The sequence below is a fragment of the Eptesicus fuscus genome, chromosome 18 (genome assembly GCF_027574615.1).
Source record: "Eptesicus fuscus isolate TK198812 chromosome 18, DD_ASM_mEF_20220401, whole genome shotgun sequence".
NCBI lineage: Eukaryota > Metazoa > Chordata > Mammalia > Chiroptera > Vespertilionidae > Eptesicus > Eptesicus fuscus.
Genome location: NC_072490.1, coordinates 41370858 through 41388476, shown reverse-complemented (window position 1 = coordinate 41388476; position 17619 = coordinate 41370858). Strand labels below are relative to the sequence as shown.

Genomic DNA, 17619 nt, shown 5'->3' with positions numbered 1-17619 from the left:
GCTGCTTCCTGTGGCTTTAGGGCTCCCCTGCGTTGGGAATTCTGCTTTGGGTGGGAGTTGAGCCTTTCTGACATCCAGGGTTCAGTGCCTCTGAGGGGATGTTGTTCTATGAACACCTCTGTCTAGTGCTTACTTCCTGTGTGGCAGGTACTGTCGCTATATAGTGACTCATTTGATCCTCGTAAGAGCCCTGCAGCATCGATACTTTGATTATCCTCATTTACAGTCGGGGGACTGAGGCACAGAGTGACTTTACAGCTCACAGGAAAGAGTGAGGGAGCTAGGATTTGAACCCAGCCAGTCTGGCTCCTGGCCCCACACAACCCTGACTGCCATGGCACCTCACCTGTGTTGGGTTCAGAGTATAGAGGTTTCTGTCTTTATCCCAAGGCCTCACATAAATACTTTGTGAGGGAACGAGTGAACTAACACACGTACAGGCACATCTCAGGTACTGCAGGTTCGGTTCCAGGCCCCGCAATAAAGCGAGGGGTAATCTTCTTGCTGGTGGAGGGTGTTGCCTTCAGTTTGTAAAAAATGTATCCTCTGTGAAGCACAATAAATTGAGGTAAGCCTGCAATGTGCAGTAGGTGTTCTCACTGTTTTCAGGATGGGTCTCAGATGTGAGAACCACTTGGAGCCAATTAGATGTGAGCATCTTAAGAGCAGCCTAGCCTGGGCTGTGAATGTGGAGAAATGGTCTTGGAAGCAGTTGCTGTTCCTTCCATCTCTGGTCTGAGAGTGACCCCTTGTGATTTTCAAGAGGAAGGGCAGGCGGGAGACAATGCCGCCCCTCCCTCTGGTTTCCTGGCCACTCCAGGGCCCTGACCACACCGAGCAGAGTGGGCACCCTCTGGTGTCGGAGGGCTGTGCATGTCACCAAAGCCCGGGCCTTGGGGTGGGGGCTGGGCCTGCATAAAACGCCTCAAGCCTCAGCAGCTCGAAAGCACCGCAGGTGGTCTGTGGAGTCCAGAGCTGCTCTGGGGGTTCTGAGCCATGTGGCACCTGAGAGGGTGGAGCTGACCCGGTGACTGCTTGTCTCCTGTGGTCTGTCTGCAGAGCTGGGGCCTGTGGCCAGTGGTGCCCGGAGAGATCTTGGTGCAGGGCCCTCAGGAGAGGGCCAGAGGGCAGGGGGCCTTTCCTGGGTGAGGTCAGACAGGTGGAAACAGACATGACGAGAAAGTGGTCAAGGTGGGCCTGGTCCTCTGCCTCTCGCCTCCCCTCTCCTTCATCATCTGGCCTTTTCCATGGGAAGTAAAGCTCGCTCCTTAGAAATCCTGACGTGCACTTGTCTCCATGGTGAGTGCGGCTGTGCGGCCCTGCCCTCTTTGATCTGAGACCACCACCACCCCCCCCCCCCGCCCAGGGCCATTTCTGAGCTGCCTGGTGCCGTGGCACTGACTGGGGGCCTTGGGTGGGCTGGACTGTCAGGGAGTGGACAGTCAGGGAGCAGGTCTTTTTATTAAGTTCTGTTTTCCTGTTGACTTCCTTGGCTGTTTCCATTCTGTCTTATGTCGAGTCTTTGCTTTGGCAGAAGCACTTGTGGTCTTTCAAGTTTCTCTGTCTCCCCCACCCCTCCCTCGAGCTGTCCAGCCCCTGAAGAGTGGCCGCACACTGCACGGGGCACTTCCCCGGGGCCCCCAGAGGACAGTACTGTGGCCTCCTGCTCAGGCACAGCGAAGGCTCGCTGCCCCCAGCCCCCGGAGCAAGGCCAGGCAGAGTGCGGGGCCGTCAGCCCTGACACTGGCCCTGGTCAGCACACAGGGCCGACTCCGGCTCTGGCTCCCTGACCCTGCCACCGTGCCCTCTCCTCACAGGTACCTCATCAACTTCCTCCTGGACGCCACCGTGGGCATGCTGCTCATCTACCTGGGGGTGCGTGCCGTCAGCGTCCTGGTGGAGTGGCAGCAGTGGGAGTCCCTGCGTTTTGGCGAATATGGTAACGTCCCATGGACACTGGCGGGGCATGGGAGGGGGATTCCTAGAGGGGCTCCTTGCCCTGTGCAGCCCTCCAGGCCAGTGGATTCCAAGAAGATTCAGGAGCTGGTGGCTGTCTCTTCCGTGGTGGAGGGACTTGTTCTGGGTCCCGAGGCCATCCTCCCGTCAATGTCAGAGTGCCCCGCGTCGGGGCCTGTGGGTGCTCACTTCACTGCTTGGCTTCAGCCTTGTAGCAGGAGACACACTAAATGCAGAGAGGGGGACAGCGCTGGCCTCTTCCACCAGAGGGCACTGGCGGCCCACCTACAGAGCCATGAGGCCACCGCTCTGGGCCAAGCTGCCACCTCCTTAGAGATGGGGGTGGCTCTTGGTTTGGAGGTGCTCAGTAGGGAGCTGCCCCTCTTTCTGTTCATTCTCTCCTTGGGCCACTTTATTACGGGGCTCAAAACTTCAGGACTGGAGGTCCATGCCCCTGGGCCCGTCACCTTGCTACTTCCTAACTGTGGGCTGGCCTCCCCCCAGCATCTGACACATACAGTCACCAAGGACACCAGTTCCATCCCACTCGCAGAGATGCGACTTAACGCAGGTGACATGGATGCTGGCCCCGCTTTGAGCCCCTTGCATCTTGTCAGACTGCATGGGACTCAGCTTGGGTAGGAGGCGGCCCATGCCGGTCCTGAGCACAAATGCCATTTACCCCCAGAAGAACGGCCTCCCCAGGGCTGCGGGCGAGAGTGCCTTCTCGGGGCTCTGCCACAGCCTGGTGAGTCAGGACCCTGGTGACTCAGGGTCAGGGGACAGCAGCTCCCTCCACCGTCACAGCTGGCCCTGCTGCCTGGAGGAAGGAGCTCCTGTTCTCGGTGGGAACAGCATACGTGGAACCTTTGCCGTGAAAGGTGCACACAGCTCAAGAGGGAGGGAATACAGGTGGAATTCTGGGTCCTCCTCTCCTTTCCTGGGCCCGAGGGCTGCTCACTCCTATATGACTCAACACTCACTAGAGACTGACATTTCAAAGGGGGAGCCGGTGCGTGGAGCAGGCTGTGATGAGTGCCTGGGGTATTTCTAGAAACCTTAGTAATTGTCTGTCTCCAATGAGGGGAGGTGAGCTCAGGGGAGGGCTTTTCTTAGCCTCGTTACCTGATGCCTGGTGAGTCACTGACCTAAGATAGTGTCCGACACACACGTGTGCTCCCGTGGCTCCAGGGAAGGCTTCTGAGGAGCCCTGAGTCATGGACTCCTCAGCTTGGAGGTGGAAATGGACACAGCGCACGTGGACCAAAGCAGCAGCATCCTCAGTCATAGGATAGGCACCCTGAGGGGTTGAGTGACACAGGAAGCTCCCCCTGCCAGTGCATGGGGGAGGGGAGGGAAGGGAGAGGGGCTCGCGCCCGCCACCCTGGGTTCCTGAGCCTCCCATCACCTCCAAGAACAGTGCTCATAACTGCTGCCTTGCTGTTAAGATCCTTCTGGAAGGCAGCATTCTCAACGATAGCTTACCAGTGCCCAGGAAGTCCACCACAGCCAGTCGCGAGCCACTCGGTGACCCGGGAGCGGAGATCGGGTCTGGTCCTGATACACCAGGCATTACGGTTCCACCTGTTCCAGTGTGTTTTTTCTGCATCTCCAAGAGTAGGTTGGAAGGAAGAAGGCAGTGGGGTTTGACTCTATTTCCATGCCACCCTCCTCTCACCTGTTTGGCCCCTGCCCTTGGGCCACCACTGCTGCCTTTGGGAATCCGAGTCATCACACCAGGATGTCTCCAGAGGAAGCCCTTGATCACGGACCGTCTCGAGTCCCCCCACCCCAGGTGCAGGAGGATAGTCTGTGTCCTCAGTCACCTGATTTCTACTTCTGCCAATTTCTTTTGTTTCTGTTGCTCTTAGAACAGATTATCACAAAGTTAGTGGCTTAAAACAGCACAGACTTGTTACCTTACAGTTCTGTAATTCAGAAGTCAGACATGGGTCTCGTGGACTGAAATCCTGGTATCAGCAGGACTGGTTCTTTCTGGAGTCTCTTAAGAGCAGAATCCTTTTCCTAGCCTTTCCCAGCCTCTGAGGCTACCTGCCGTCCCTAGCTGGCGGCCCCTTCCTCCTCCTTCAGAGCCAGCAACAGCAGGTTGAGTTCCTCTTACATCCGATCACTCTGACCTTATGCCACCTCCCTTTACTCTGAAGTGCCCTTAGCTGTCTTAGAGTCAGCAGGCTAGCAATTCCATTTGCAGCCTTAATTCCCTTCTGCCACGTTACCTGGCATGTTCACAGGTTCCGGGGACTAACATGCGGCTGTCTCCGTGGGGCCATTATTCTACCTGCCACACCTGTCAACCAGCCGTCCGCTTGAGGCAGTCGTTCCATGTGGACCCCATAGCTCTCTTCTCAGTAAATGAGGAAGAGGGGCTTGTTTTCTAGGTGCTTCCATGGTCCCTAGAAGAGAAGGTGAACTTGCTAACAAGAACATGGGACTTGGGGAATGCCACACAGCCCTGAGGGCTGAGACAGGATCCCGGCGATACGTGGTGTCCGCAGTTTGGTGACCGGGCTGCTCGTCCCCATGCAGGAGCCCTGAGAACAAGGTCTGTGTCCCAGGGGCACCAGTGGTTTGTGGCCTTGGCCGCCCGTCCTGCCCTAACGCTCCCTTCCAAAACCTCTCTAGATACAGACGTGGTCCCTCCTCTTGGCCCCTTTCCTGGAATTGATCCCGAGGAAATAATTCAACAAAGCAGAGCATCCCATGTACCTGAGGGTGTCCAGTGTGGTAAAAAGCATGACACAGCAAGAATGCCTGGCTTGTTTGTCCTTAAAAGATGAGACCACGGGGAACATAAGACTCTCAAATGGAACAGAAATCAGAAAAACCAGCACGTGGGCCCATGATGCGCAGGAGGAAATGATGTGGGAGTGGGGTTACACTTGGTTTTTTCCCTTTTTCTCCATGTTTTTTTCCACTTTCTTATTAAAGCATCTAAATGAAAAGGAGGCAGCTGCAGCTAAGTTGTGGCTCTGAAACTCAGAGCAGCGTGAGGGGCGGAAGGCAGAGGAGAGGACAGTCCCTCTTGTCAGTCACTGAAAACTGCAGAGCAAAGGGAGTAAACACCCTCTGAGCAAGTCGGCTTCTGAGATAGTGAGTGAGTGTGGCCACTTGTTCTGTTGGCTCGTAAACACCCTCGTCCCCACTCGGAGATATTTCCTACCAGCGCTTCCTGCCTGGCTGTCCCCAGTCTTCCTTAACGGTTTTTAACAAATATTTTGACCTGTTGTTTTTGAGAACTTTTCTCCGTAAGGTAAGGTAGTCGACTGAACTACAAAACTCCCCTGAAGATCTATCTAGCTGGGAGAGATTGTGCTTCTGAAATGATGGTTTGGCTCACGTGTCGTCTCGCAGAAGTGGAGGTAGATAGGATGACCTCAGAAGAGGCCATGATGTCCTCTGCGTGCTTTCTGCACGCTTCTCCCAGGGTTTTCCAGAAAAGGGAATGGCCTGGTGTGTCATGACAGCTGCACGAAGGCATTCCCTGCGCCTCCACTGGGTGCAGTGAGCAGGCTCGGCAGGCTGCGGGCCTCGGGCGCGGGTGCCGGCACAGGGGTTGCCACGAAAAGCATAGAATCGAATGAGAAGCTGGAGATTTCTCTCTGGGCCAGATCCTTTCCTCAGCCTGGATCGGAGCCTTTGCCTGCCCCGAAATGTTACTCTCCAGCCTCTCCTCTGGCCAGCAGCCTCCCCCCACCCTTCCTCTCCCCTGGGTCTCCCACTGGGGAGGCGTGTGTTGCTCCTCAGAGGCCCATCCCGTGGGTCCTGCCTGTCACTGAGGAAGTAGATCTCTCCCTAAATGGGCTGTTCCTCCACCCTTCTAGTCCCTTTTGAAACACCTGGAGGCACATCTGGGCCTGAGTGTCCCCTATTGTGGACTGTTGGATTCCTTCACTTCCCAAGCAGAGTGACTGGTGGGACCTCAGGTGGCTCTTGGTCAGCCCCAAGGCACAGCCCATCTCTCCTGACCTTGAGGACGTCCTCTTTCCCAGTCCAAGGTGTTTTGGGTGCCCTATCCCAGACAGAATCTGGACTCCTCCAGAGACACATTTCTGCTTTTAGGGCTGAAGCAGCAGGGGAGTAGGGAGAGGGGGGTGGAAGATGAACAAGGAGATTGTTTGCTGCCTTCATAATTCAAAAATGTTGGCCGCTCATGGTAGGGGGTGGGGGTGCAGCACCACAGTGACTGGAAAAATCAACAGTGGGTAATAATAGCAATCTTGCTTAACACAGCTTCTGCTGCCAGCGGATGAAAAGAACCAGCTTCTGAGCTCCAGCAACAGGCACTTACTAACTTTAGTGCGTTTTAATTATGTCTCAGAATCTCTTGAAAGAAAAGACACTCTGGTATCTCCAAATTAGGAATTCTCTGGTTTTATTTAAAACACCCACATTTGTCGGTCCGGGCAGAGGTGATTCTTGGTGCTTTGGGGGGTTTATTAAGTAGCTTTAGACTCGGGGTTCTGGCATGGGGCAGGGCCGTGAGGGCTCCCGGGGCGCTGTGGGGAGTGGGGTGGGGCGTCACCAGCCTGGATCCCACTCTGAGCTGCCGTGACCGAGCGCCCACTCTCCCCGCAGGAGACCCTCTGCAGTGCGGAGCCTGGGTCGGCCAGTGTGCGCTGTACATCGTGATCATGATTTTTGAAAAAGCTGTCATCTTCATCATCATCCTGATACTTCAGTGGAAAAAGGTTTGCCTCTTCATTAGCTCTCTGAGACACGAAGACAGTACTCCTTCCCCTTGCCACACCAGCCCTATTGGAAAATCAAATTTGTGGTTTGTTTTTTTGTTTTTAGCTCCATAAATAGACCCTTGATTTGGTCTGATGTGGCAGCTGCTGGCTACCTAACAAGTCAGTTTTTTTTTACATAGCATCATCCACTTCAGTGACACAAACATCTGCTCCAGAGTAAGCCAATGGGATACATATATACATCCAGGGAAAATACAGTCCTGTCCGATAGTAGTCTTCAGGCCTTGCAACACTGAATGTCAGGCAGGTGTTCTTTACCTCTGCAAAGGCCTTCTTCACACATCGCTCCTGGCCAAGGTTAACTGAGCCTTTGGGTGCCAGAGGCAGCAGCTGGTCACACATTGCTCCCAGGGTCCCTCGTCCCTGCCCTCTGCCCTCTGCCCTCTGGCCCCGGCCCAGTGTAGATACACCTTCACTGCCTCCTTCCTCCACATGCCCATGTGAAACCAGCCAAAGAGCCTTTGGAAACAAACATCCTTTGGCTTCATTTGTGGCTGAGTTTTATTTTTTAAGAAAGTAAATCAAGGCGTTATAGAGCTATTGTCCAGGAGGTGGCTGGGGTGCAGGATTTCGGTTAGAAGGTGGTGTGGCACCTCAGTGGTGGTATCTGTAGTGACCTCACTGCCCACGCCCACACCACAGGGAGCACTAACTGCTCCGATGGTCTCCAGGAGGGCCCTCATCAGCGTTCAAACCGGGGACTTGCAGCCCTGGGTGTGAGGTGCTGCGGTGAATGTCTAACCTAAGTCCCCTCCCAGGGCCCCTCCTCCCAAGCACTTTCTCTGTGGCCTGCCCCCACCTCACGGAGTCTGCTTCTCTTCGCAGGTGGCCCTGTTGAATCCCATTGAAAACCCAGACCTGAAGCTGGCCATCGTCATGCTGATCGTCCCCTTCTTCGTCAATGTCAGTGCCATGTTGCATTTTTTTTACCCCAGTTTGCGCCCTGCCTTCCGGTGTCCCAACAGCCGGCAGCTCTCAGGCCCCGCTGAGTGAGCATTTGTCATCTCCCCAGCCCCACCCGACCTGGGACTGGCACGGTGGGATGGCTGCCTCGCCAGGCAGATCCCTGCCCCAGGGCCTCTGTGCAAGGAGGAGGGTCCTAGGGACTTGGTCCTCCCCTCCCTGCCCGGTGGCCTCCCGCCGAGGTTCCCACCCTGTGTGACAGCAACTTCTCGGTCGGCATCATTAGGTCAGCTATTCTCACCACAGAGTTTCAAGAGAAACTCACAAGCACACCGGCTAGCAGTAGACATGAGAAGAAATCGTGAAGGAACCTGGGTTTGACAGATGTTTAACAGATGGCTGCCTCGTCAGTTACCACCACAGTCACCCTGGGGGGAAAGAGGGCAGGCTTTTCTCTGATGAGAAAGCAGAGGAGATAGAGATTAGGAATCTCTCTTTAAGCTTCTGAGCGACAGCAGGGGGGTGGATAAGGTTTTCCTTTCCCTAGCTCAGGTGCTGTAATCTGGAGTGGGTGGGAAGGATGGGGATGTGGGGCTGCCCTGCTTTGCTCTCACACATGGCTCATTCCGAGTAACCTGTACTTTTCCTCCCTGCAGGCTTTGATGTTCTGGGTAGTGGACAATTTCCTCATGAGAAAGGGGAGGACGAAAGCTAAACTGGAAGAAAGGGGAGCCAACCAGGACTCGAGGAATGGGAGCAAGGTCCGCTACCGGAGGGCCGCATCCCACGAGGAGTCCGAGTCGGAGGTAGGGCCGAGCTCGTGCTGCTGACCTGAGGGGTCTCACGTCAGCCAGGGGGAGGGAGACAGTTCCCATTCCGCCTGGACCCCTTCCTGCTGCCCCTTGAGCCTTCCCAGGGCAGGAAGGTGGAGCCCCTGTTTGGGGTGGCTTCCCCCCGGGTTCCCCACACCAGTGGAGAAAGACAGGAAAGGGAGGAACTGCTTTGTGCCAGGGAAGCTGTCAAGGACTCACGGGCCTGACCGTGGGCCTTCAAGCATCAAGGTGTTTGACTCCCTGAACCACTACTAAGCGAGGGAAGTGTTGGCTGAGCCAGCTGGAAACTTCTAAAATGTAGGGGTCCTCATCTCCTCTTATTTTCAAGTTTCCTAACTTAAAGATTTGGGCCTGAGGGAGACTCCTGGTCACCAACAGGAGCGTGAGGCCAGGCGGTGTGTCTCGGGCAGCTGGCGGCACCCACCTGCCACTTCTGTGCCGCCGGCGGGGCAGGCTGCCCCGTGGGAGCCCTTGTTCAGCTCCCACGGTGCTGCCCAGGCGCTGCGAGGGGCTTCAGAAATGGCCGAGAGGCCGCCATAGGGGGTGAGGAGAAGGCGGTGCCTGGACAGCTCAGCATGACCGCAAGGTCTGCTGGTGAGGCATTAGCAGAACCTGGGAGGACCCTGGCGCAGTCTGTGTCACTCCTGGGCTTCCTGAGGGAGTTCTGAAAGCGGAGGAGATGGCAGGACGGGGAACCCTGGCAGCTGGCCTGGGCTGGTCATGTTGTAGGAGCTCCGTGAACTTGAGGTGAGGGTCAGCGTTACAGGCAGCAGCTGCACAGGAAGGAGCAGACGTGGTCATGTAGCGTGGTCCTGGGGTGACAGCCAGAGCAGCAGGTATTCGGAGGACAGGCCAGAATGACGGGGAGGCAGAGGTCTGAGCTCGATGGGCGAGGGCTTCGTGATCCAGGCTGAGGCGCTCGGCGTGCTCGTGTGGACTCAGCCATGGTTTCAGCAGCCCATGGAGGGGTGTGGGTGGGCCAGCTTATCCCCCTCTGTAAAGGAGCCTCCATCATGCTCTTCTAAAGAAATACAAGACTGAGGCCTCCTGGAGGGGCTGGCACCCCGTGCCAGGGTCCAGGGCAGGCAGAGGAAGAGGCACCGCTGGCCGTGACGCAGGGCCATGCCTCTCCGCTGCCTCAGATCCTGATCTCGGCCGATGACGAGATGGAGGAGTCCGACGTGGAGGAGGACCTCCGCAGACTGACGCCCCTGAGGCCTGCGAAGAAAAAGAAGCACCGCTTCGGGCTGCCTGTATGACACATCCTGCGCGGGTCAGGTCTGGGGCCCGGCTGCTCTGCAGCCCCCTTCCTTCCCTCCTCTCTCCCTCCTCTTCTACCTCCGTCCTCGTGCTCTGCCCACTCCCAGCCACCGTGACTGCAGAGAGGGAGGAAGAGCCAGCGCCGAGCGGGTCGCGGCTGTTGGAGGTCCCCACTCAGTTGCACTACAAACACTGACCAAATATGCAAGCCAGGCGCTTTCTTCCTTTGCTGTCGTCCCGGTGGTGTTGTGAGGGACCCCGAGGCCCTGGCGGGTGTCTGGCTGGGTGGCCATGAGGAAAAAGCTCACGAGCACACAGACTGGGTGGAGCCTCTCCCCAGGGCGGGGGGAGTGAAGACATAACAGGTTTGGGGCTAAAAGTCACACTCATTGGCGGAGTTGGAACCACAGTGCTTTCTTACTCAAAATGGCTTTTATAACTATTGATTTCTAAAGTCGGTTTTACGAGATGTCACAATGTTAATGTTTTTTGAGTATGTGTTTATTTCCTATGGGACTAATGGGCAAAACATAGATTTTTAAGTCTTCCGTATGCTGTTGACTTTTATATTTTTAAGTTATATTTTCATACTATTGTATTTAAAAAGTCTTTTTAACCCCCAAAGAAATGGGTTTGTTTGCCTTTCATGGGATGGTGGGAGGAAAAAGTCGAGGGTTTTTTATTTGCAATATTGTTAGGTAATCTATGAGAAGATGGGGTAGCGAACACAGTAGGAATGGAGATGGGTCCTTCTCTGAGGTCAGCAAACCCAGTGGTTCTGGAAAGGTCAGGCCCGAGCAGGAGGCAGCTGGCCCAAACGAGGGTCCAGTGCCCCCGTGCGTGCCAGGCCCCGCGGCTCCTTGGCATTTCTGCTGGCAGGACAGAGGTCTTCGTTAAATTGGACCAGGAAAGGGGGCTAAGAGGTCTTAGTGTCCAGAGGAATTGAGGCTGCAAGGCTAGTGCTGTTTGTTCCTCGCCTCTCCTCAGCACCTCCAAGTCTGCAGTTTAGAATGTCTCCTCAGCCTCCGTGCCTCCCCTGGCGCAGCCTTCAGGACCAGCCTTTGGACCCGGCTCCAGGTCAGGCTGCCCCGGCCTGTTATTGCGTCCATTTATTTTGCACAAGAGTCTGGAGAACACCTGCCTGACCAAATGGTCTTGTTTTCCACATTCTCCAGGGCAGGGGGTGGCTGCATCCACAGCCAGGACAAGGTGCTTCTAACTGTGTCCCCGCCCTGGGGAGCGGCCCCCACTCAGCCTGGGCAGAGGCCCCAGGTGGCTTTGGGAGTCTGCCGACTGGCAGTGGATTGGGCTGACGGGGCACTTGCCCTGCTGTGGATGCAGCGAGGCGGAGCGGCCCAGTGTTGTGTCAAGCCCGAGACAGCCATGGAAGTTTAGGAACAGAATACCCGCTGCTGAGATGTGAGCTGAAAGTGAGGCAGGTGCAGGGAGGCCACACCGCCCAGAACCTTCTCTCTAGACCTACACAAAAACGTCTTCACTTAGGAAGATTGGGTCTGAATTGTCACATGTGAGGCAAGCTGTTAAACCAGGCATCCCGGGCCTGTCCTCTGCCTGGCACCCATCTTCCCTAGGAGTCCCCAGGCCAGAGGGCTGAGGGGGCCTGGACCTGTGGCTGCAGCAGGGCCTCGTGTGAGATTGGAGTGGGTCTCCTTCCCCACACCGCTTCCGCTCTCCTGTTGCGCCCGTCGCCCCCTCCGATCCCCTGGCTGTGTTGGTGGGTGTCTCCCCACTAGAACTGGCATTTGGGAAGACCGGGGCTGGTGTTCCTGCTGGACAGCAGTCCCTCACGGCATCGCTTCCTCTCCTTACTTTTCGCTCCTATTTCATTTTTATCTGAACAACCTGTGTCCACAGCTGTTTCTTCTACCTTCTGAGCTCAGAATCAGAGCTTCATTTTCAGTCTCCAGCTCCTAATGTGTCCAAACTGGAGATGGAGTAGAAGAACCATAGTCCGTGGAAGATGGAAACTGGGTCCCATAGACTCACGTTATCTGCCCATCTCCAGGCTCGTCCCAGCGCCCACTGGGTAGTGGGCTTGCGGGGGACAGAGGCTGTGAGCACATGGTGGTTTCTCCCTGTATCCTGATCTTCAGTAAGGGCTTTGGTCTCGGAGCTGCAGCTGTGTTCCTGGCTAACTAGGGGATGGTATCTGATTGCAGAGGGCCTTGCGCTGTGTGGGCCTGGACAGCGTGGCCTCATGCACACACATGCACACGCACACACGCACATGCACACATCATTTCTCTGGGAGCGTGTCCTGCGTCACGGGGGCTTTCTGTGGAGCTGCCCGGGGAGAGCGGACGTGGAGGGTCTGTTGGGACTTCCTCCCGAGCTGTCCTCCCTCCCTGGGCACATTTCCTCACCACCTGCTCCAAGGTGCCTTATGAGGTGCAGCTCTTCAGCCACATAGCAAACATCACTGTGCTTGAGAAACCATGGGACACCGACTGGATATTGTCCACCGTCCATCTCATTTGTCAAAATCTGGACCCTGGTCAAGACAGCCATGATGGGGACTTGTAAGTCAGGGTCTTGACAAGTTTCTTGTAACAAATGGAAATCACCTAATGCGGCGCAACTGCCATATCCGAATGGGAGAGATTATCGTGGCCCTCCTTTCCCTTTGCTGCCCGTGGGTGTGGGGATGTAAGGAGGGGTGCTGGTGAGGTCCGGGAAGCCGTGGCTGCAGCCTGCAGACCTGCGAGGCGAAGGTCTGTGGCCCATCGGCTCGCCCTCGGGCACACTGGTGGCCGCCTGCCTCAAGCTTTAACGTGCGCCCCTTCCTGGCAACAGGGAGTCCTGGGTTAAGGTTGGCCTGTCACACCTCTACATGGAAAATATGTAACGGCTCAAATCCAAGTTGTGTCTTCCCCTCGGCAGTGTAGGCCGTGGCTGCTGCCCAGAGTCCCCTCTGAAGGGGCCCCACTCTGCCCTCCACACTGCAGTTCACTGGCCTTTTTGCATCCGGGCCAGCATAGGTGGCACTGGGAACGCCCCACCAGCCAGGGCAGCCACTTTGTAGGGTGTAGGGCAGCTTTCAGGAGCTTCACACACTTGCAACTAGGAGGGGAGAGCACTCTGTTTTACCCTGTGCGACGTTGGTGGCCTGAAGGGCTTCGGCGAGGGAACCTCTGCTCCAACTGTCGTCGGCACCTTGAGCTCCTAGGCGGTGGGTCGGTTTAACTTGGTTTCTCTTTTCATGAAGTTTATTAGAAGCCAGACCTATGTGAGTAAACCATGGCCTACTTCTACTGTCTGCCTAATGGGGTGTTTAATCGGTGGTGTTACGATTCACAAAAACACATTTTTGAAATGAAAGGGAAGACGATGTACTTACATTGTAAAATGGTTTACAATAAAATTTGATGTCTTATTACATTTTTTTTTTTTTAAAGAAACCATCACTTTTGTGGCTGTTGGTGTGTGTTCTCTTGAGTTGAAACAGCTTAGTGGGGTCAAGAAAATTTCCCCAGTGGGTTGGAAGGTTCTACCCAAGAAACAGTGAGAGCGGACCTTACATCGCCTCGGTAAGATGTAAGATGTTGCGCCCTGTTGCGCCCGTCGCCCCCTCCGATCCCCTGGCTGTGTCGGTGGGTGTCTCCGCACTAGAACTGGCATTTGGGAAGACCGGGGTTAGTGTTCCTGCTAGCAGTCCCTCGTGGCATCGAACCAAAATCTGCTGAGAAGAAAACCCCAGCATACTCTCGCCATTTCCACTTCCCTGCTAATGTGAGTAAAAGCTTCCCTGGGGAGCAAGTGGTGCTGGGAGATGGAGTGTGAGGAGTGAGCATCCCACAGTCTTGTCCCTGAGGCCACGGCCCTAGAAGGCAGGTGCCTCCCTGGGCAGAGCCAGCTGGGGGGGGCAGTGATGAAGCCCTCATCCGGGAGCTGGGCCCTCACAGGCCGGATCTGCCCTCTCTGCCTGTTGGCCCCTGTTAGGAGCCTGGGTCTATGCCCAAAGCTGTCCGAAGGCGTTCCTCATGTCAGCACTCGTCTCCGATGGAGCCTGGCAGTCTTTGCCTTGGCCTCCGGGGTCAGGACCAGGCAGGAGGGGATTTGGGTGGGGTTTGAGGGATGACCAAATATCAGCCTGGTTGGGTCCCATCTGCTTGGAGCCTTCGAGTATAAACAACCTCACAATACTGCCCACCCCCACCCCAGCCTTAGAGTCCTGTGAGGTCTCCCTCAGGGACGGGTAGCTAGCAGCAGAGAACTACGTGGCCCTTGCGTGAGCCCTTGGCCTGCCCCTCCCTCCACAGTCAATGCCTGCAATGGGCTTCACTATCCCCAACCTCTTCGGCAGCCTGAGTGCCTCAGGCCAGGGGCCCTTCAGAGACCTTGTCTCAGAGGCTCAGTGCTGTTCCTGCCATCAGCTCACCCTCAGCCACAAGGTCGTTTCCTCTTGGTCCTTTACGCTCTTCATCTCTTTGCTGAACGTGCTCTGGGAGCCAGACAAAGAGCAGGGCATCAGCAGAGCCACAGATGGAGAGTTCCCCAGGCTTCCTGTGGCCGCAGTCTCCACCCGTGAACCAGGGGTGCCCTGTGCTCCACCCTGAGGGCCCAGGGAGCTCGCAGTGAGCAGAGCTCGGAGACGCAGACTGGGAGGCCCGCCCTGCTGCTGTGCAGGGAGGGGGTCTCTCCTCTGGAATCCAGGGAAGGGGTAGAATAGAAAGAAAAACAAGCTCAAAGCGGTCAGCCTGGCTCCGGACCTTCCCTTCCTCGGGGACACCCCCACACTGGGATGGACTGTCACAGATGGACAGCCCCTACTGCCACACACATTCCAGCATCTACATTCATAAACACAAGTCGCTGCCAGTCCCGTCCCAGCACCTCCCGCTTGGAAGTGGAGCAGCTGTCTCTGAGGGTGCAGGCTCCCCAGCTGTCTGTCACCAGGGCAGCAGCCCCCTGGGCAGAAGTGCTCAGCCATCCCCTATCATCTCCGAGAATAAACTCTGAAGCCAGTGGCTGTGTGGACCTGAATCATCGGGGTCGGGGAGCCGGTCGGAGCAGGGGGAGTGACTTCCCAGGACGGGCAAGTGGACTATATAAGCTCCGGAGGGCTGGGCACCCAGATCTCTCCCACCAGCTACTGCTGCCAGAGAGGAGCCTTCAGAGCAGCTCTCACTCAGCACCCACCATGTCCCAGGTAGGAGAGCCCAGCACAGGCGTGTTGGTGCGGTGGGGAGGGGAGGAGGGGGTGGACAGCTGGACACCGTCATCTCTGGCAGCTGTGTCTTGAGCTGAGCTCCAGGCATAAACACAGGAGCTCTGCAGCCCCTGGGAGGTGGGGGCTGGGGAGGAGAGTCCCCGCCCACCTTATCTGAGGGTCCCTGTTCAGCTTGGGTTTATGGCAGCCCATGGCTTGTTAGGAGGAGTAGGGAAAATGTGTGTACTTCTAGATCTTGTGTGTGCGGAAGCTGCTTGTGTGACTGGCAGTTTGTGCACGTTCATAGCTGTGTGTGTATGAGTGTGTGTGTGTGTGTGTGTGTGTGTGTGTGTGTGTGTGTATACATGTGTTTGTACACACGTGAGGCTGGATCTGTGGGTGTGCCTTCTGCCTGGGTGTCTCCAGCAGGATGTGTGTCTGTAGGGTATACTGTGTGGCCCAGGAGTCCGGCCCAGGCTCAGGGACCAGGGAGTCTGCTGGCCCTAGGGCTTAGGAAGGAGGAAGGCCTCAGACTCCCAGGCACCTGGGGTTGAGGGAGGGGAGACACTGAGGCTGGGTGTACCCAGCTCTGGATGGACAGACAGACCACTCTGTCTATGGGTAGATGCTGATGGGAATGTGACTTCATGGGCATCTGATTCCTCTACACCATTCCCACCCCAGAGCACACAAGGTAAATCCTGGCAGTTTGGCAGGAGAGGGGCAAACCTAAGGGACCCCCTGCCACCACCCTGGGAGCAGGTCTTGGTATTCACCAAAAGCCTGTAATTCAGCCTCAAAGCGAGCGCCTTTCCCCTTTGCCCACTGTGCCCAAGCTCAAGCTTGGCCAGCCAGGCAGACAGTGTGAGGCCACAGCTCCCCATCTGTGAAAAGGACAGACAGACTCAGGGTCGGGGGGTCAGGGGGTGATGCTTCGTCTGGAAGGCTTCCTGGATGAATGGGGCCTTGGATTGGCTAGAATTCAGTGAGCGGGGAGAGGTGGGCACGGGTCTCGGCCTGAAGGCCTGGGTTCTAAGGAGGCTCTGGTCTCGGCAAGGCTGGCCCTGAGGGAGCCCCCATCAAGAAGAAGCGCCCCCCTGTGAAGGAGGAGGACCTGAAGGGGGCCCGAGGGAACCTGACCAAGAACCAGGCGATCAAGTCCAAGACCTACCAGGTCATGCAGGAGTGTGGTGAGTGTTCTCCGGGCTGGGGGACCAAGGGGGGGGAGGGACGATGTGTGTCAGCAGGAGGGGGTGTGATGGGGGGGTCCTATGGGTCTTTTCTAAGAGTCCAGAGTCCAGAGCTCATGGGTTCCCCACAAAAGAGGCTTTCCCTCACCAGGAGGCTGGGCTGGACCTCTGAACCTCCCCATCCTGCCCGCAGAGCAAGCCGGCGTTGCCGCACCATCTGTGTTCAGCCGAACCCGGACCGGCACTGAGACCGTCTTTGATAAGCCGAAAGCTGGGCCTGCCAAGAGTGTCTTTGGCTGAGAAGTACACACCACGCCACTTCCCTGGGCACTGCCAACACCTCGACACAGGAGTCTTTCCCAAGAACTCTTCCATGCCAGCACTCCCCCGCTCACCTGTTGCCTCTGGGACTGCCGCCCCTCCCCCCTCTCCTTGGCCCCTCAGCCCAGGCACTGCACCAGGCCCTGGGAAACACCAATAAAGAGGATGCCCGAGCGGCCCCGGCATTTGGAGAGTGTTGTGTGGAACTGGCATGGCCCCTTCGTGCAGGGTGGGGCGTGTTCTGTACCCGTCCATGTCTTTGGGAGGGACCTACACCATCCTGAGGTGCTATTGCCACTGCTCCATCCTAGAAAGAGCCTTGGGTGTGAGATCTGGTGCTGATCTGTGTGACCTCAGACCATCTCTCCTCTCCTGAGGCTCCGTTTCCCCTTGTATTTGACAGGAGAGTTGAGCTGAGGCCCATTGCACCAACCAGGCCACATGTACAGAGTGAAGCAGCTGGGGCCTGGGCTCCCCCTCCCGCTGCCTTCCACAGAAGCCAGCGAGATGCTTCTAAGGACCCCAAGGCTCTGCAAGAGCCAGAGACCTTGCAGGCCCCGCCCCCCTGAGCCCTTGTTCTGCCTCCTCACCATCTTGCATCCCTCCAAGATAAAGCCATGTCAGGGTCCTGTGGCCAGAGGCAGTCTGCTTCCTGAGCTTCTCCCCAGTCTCCCAACTCCAGGGAACCTCCCCTTGCCACGCCCACAGCTCTGCCTGTGCCATGGGAAGCCTGGGTTCTGGGCTTGTGTGAGATCCTTTCCTCTTGAATTCAGTGAGCAGGGAGAGGTGGCTGCAGTATCCCCTGTGTGCATGGAGCTCTCAGATTCAGGGAAGTACAGAGGCCCATCCAGCTGTGACAGCAAGACCACGCACAGTCCCGAGCTGGACTGGCAGGGCCTGGGCTCCCAGGCTTGGCTCAGGGCTGTGCCCCTAGGGAAGCCCTGCCTGTCCCCTGGGCAGGTGGAGCTGGCTGCTCTGAGCCTTTCCCACGCCCCGGCCTGGCCTGGCCTCCTTATATAGCTGTTTCCAGGCTGGGCCTGTGTTCTCTGCCCTGAGGGAGCAGACCTTCTGTGGGGACAGGGCCCAGGCCAGCTCACTGGGCTCCTTGGGGAGGGTCTTCCCCAGCTTGTAGAAGGCGGTGTGTGCCGTGTGTAATGCCAATCGTGTCAGAGCCAAAGGGCGAGCGGTGCCGTTACACACAGAGATGAGGCTTC

At 56.8% G+C, this 17619-nt stretch overlaps 2 protein-coding genes across 2 annotated transcripts in view; both read left to right on the top strand.

Moving 5' to 3' along the window:
• Positions 1-13149, top strand: part of STIMATE (STIM activating enhancer) — a 42814-nt gene extending 29665 nt beyond the window's left edge. The window contains exons 4-8 of the mRNA XM_028152842.2: positions 1818-1939; positions 6553-6665; positions 7554-7631; positions 8288-8437; positions 9607-13149. Coding sequence (XP_028008643.2) covers positions 1818-1939; positions 6553-6665; positions 7554-7631; positions 8288-8437; positions 9607-9723 — 580 coding nt within the window. The 3' untranslated portion in view covers positions 9724-13149. The remainder of the gene's footprint in view (positions 1-1817; positions 1940-6552; positions 6666-7553; positions 7632-8287; positions 8438-9606) is intronic.
• Positions 13150-14587: 1438 nt separating this feature from the next.
• MUSTN1 (musculoskeletal, embryonic nuclear protein 1) lies at positions 14588-16590 on the top strand. Its single transcript, XM_028152843.2, has 3 exons — positions 14588-14894; positions 15952-16084; positions 16278-16590. Exons 1-3 carry the CDS (start codon positions 14886-14888, stop codon positions 16382-16384), a joined length of 249 nt encoding a protein of 82 aa, XP_028008644.2. The 5' UTR covers positions 14588-14885; the 3' UTR covers positions 16385-16590.
• The last annotated feature ends 1029 nt before the right edge of the window (positions 16591-17619 follow it).

Bases quoted from the DNA above. Each gene is read 5' to 3' on its own strand.
- MUSTN1 (XM_028152843.2), top strand. The intron at 16,085-16,277 runs GTGAGTGTTCTC...TCCTGCCCGCAG, and splicing joins CCAGGTCATGCAGGAGTGTG to AGCAAGCCGGCGTTGCCGCA.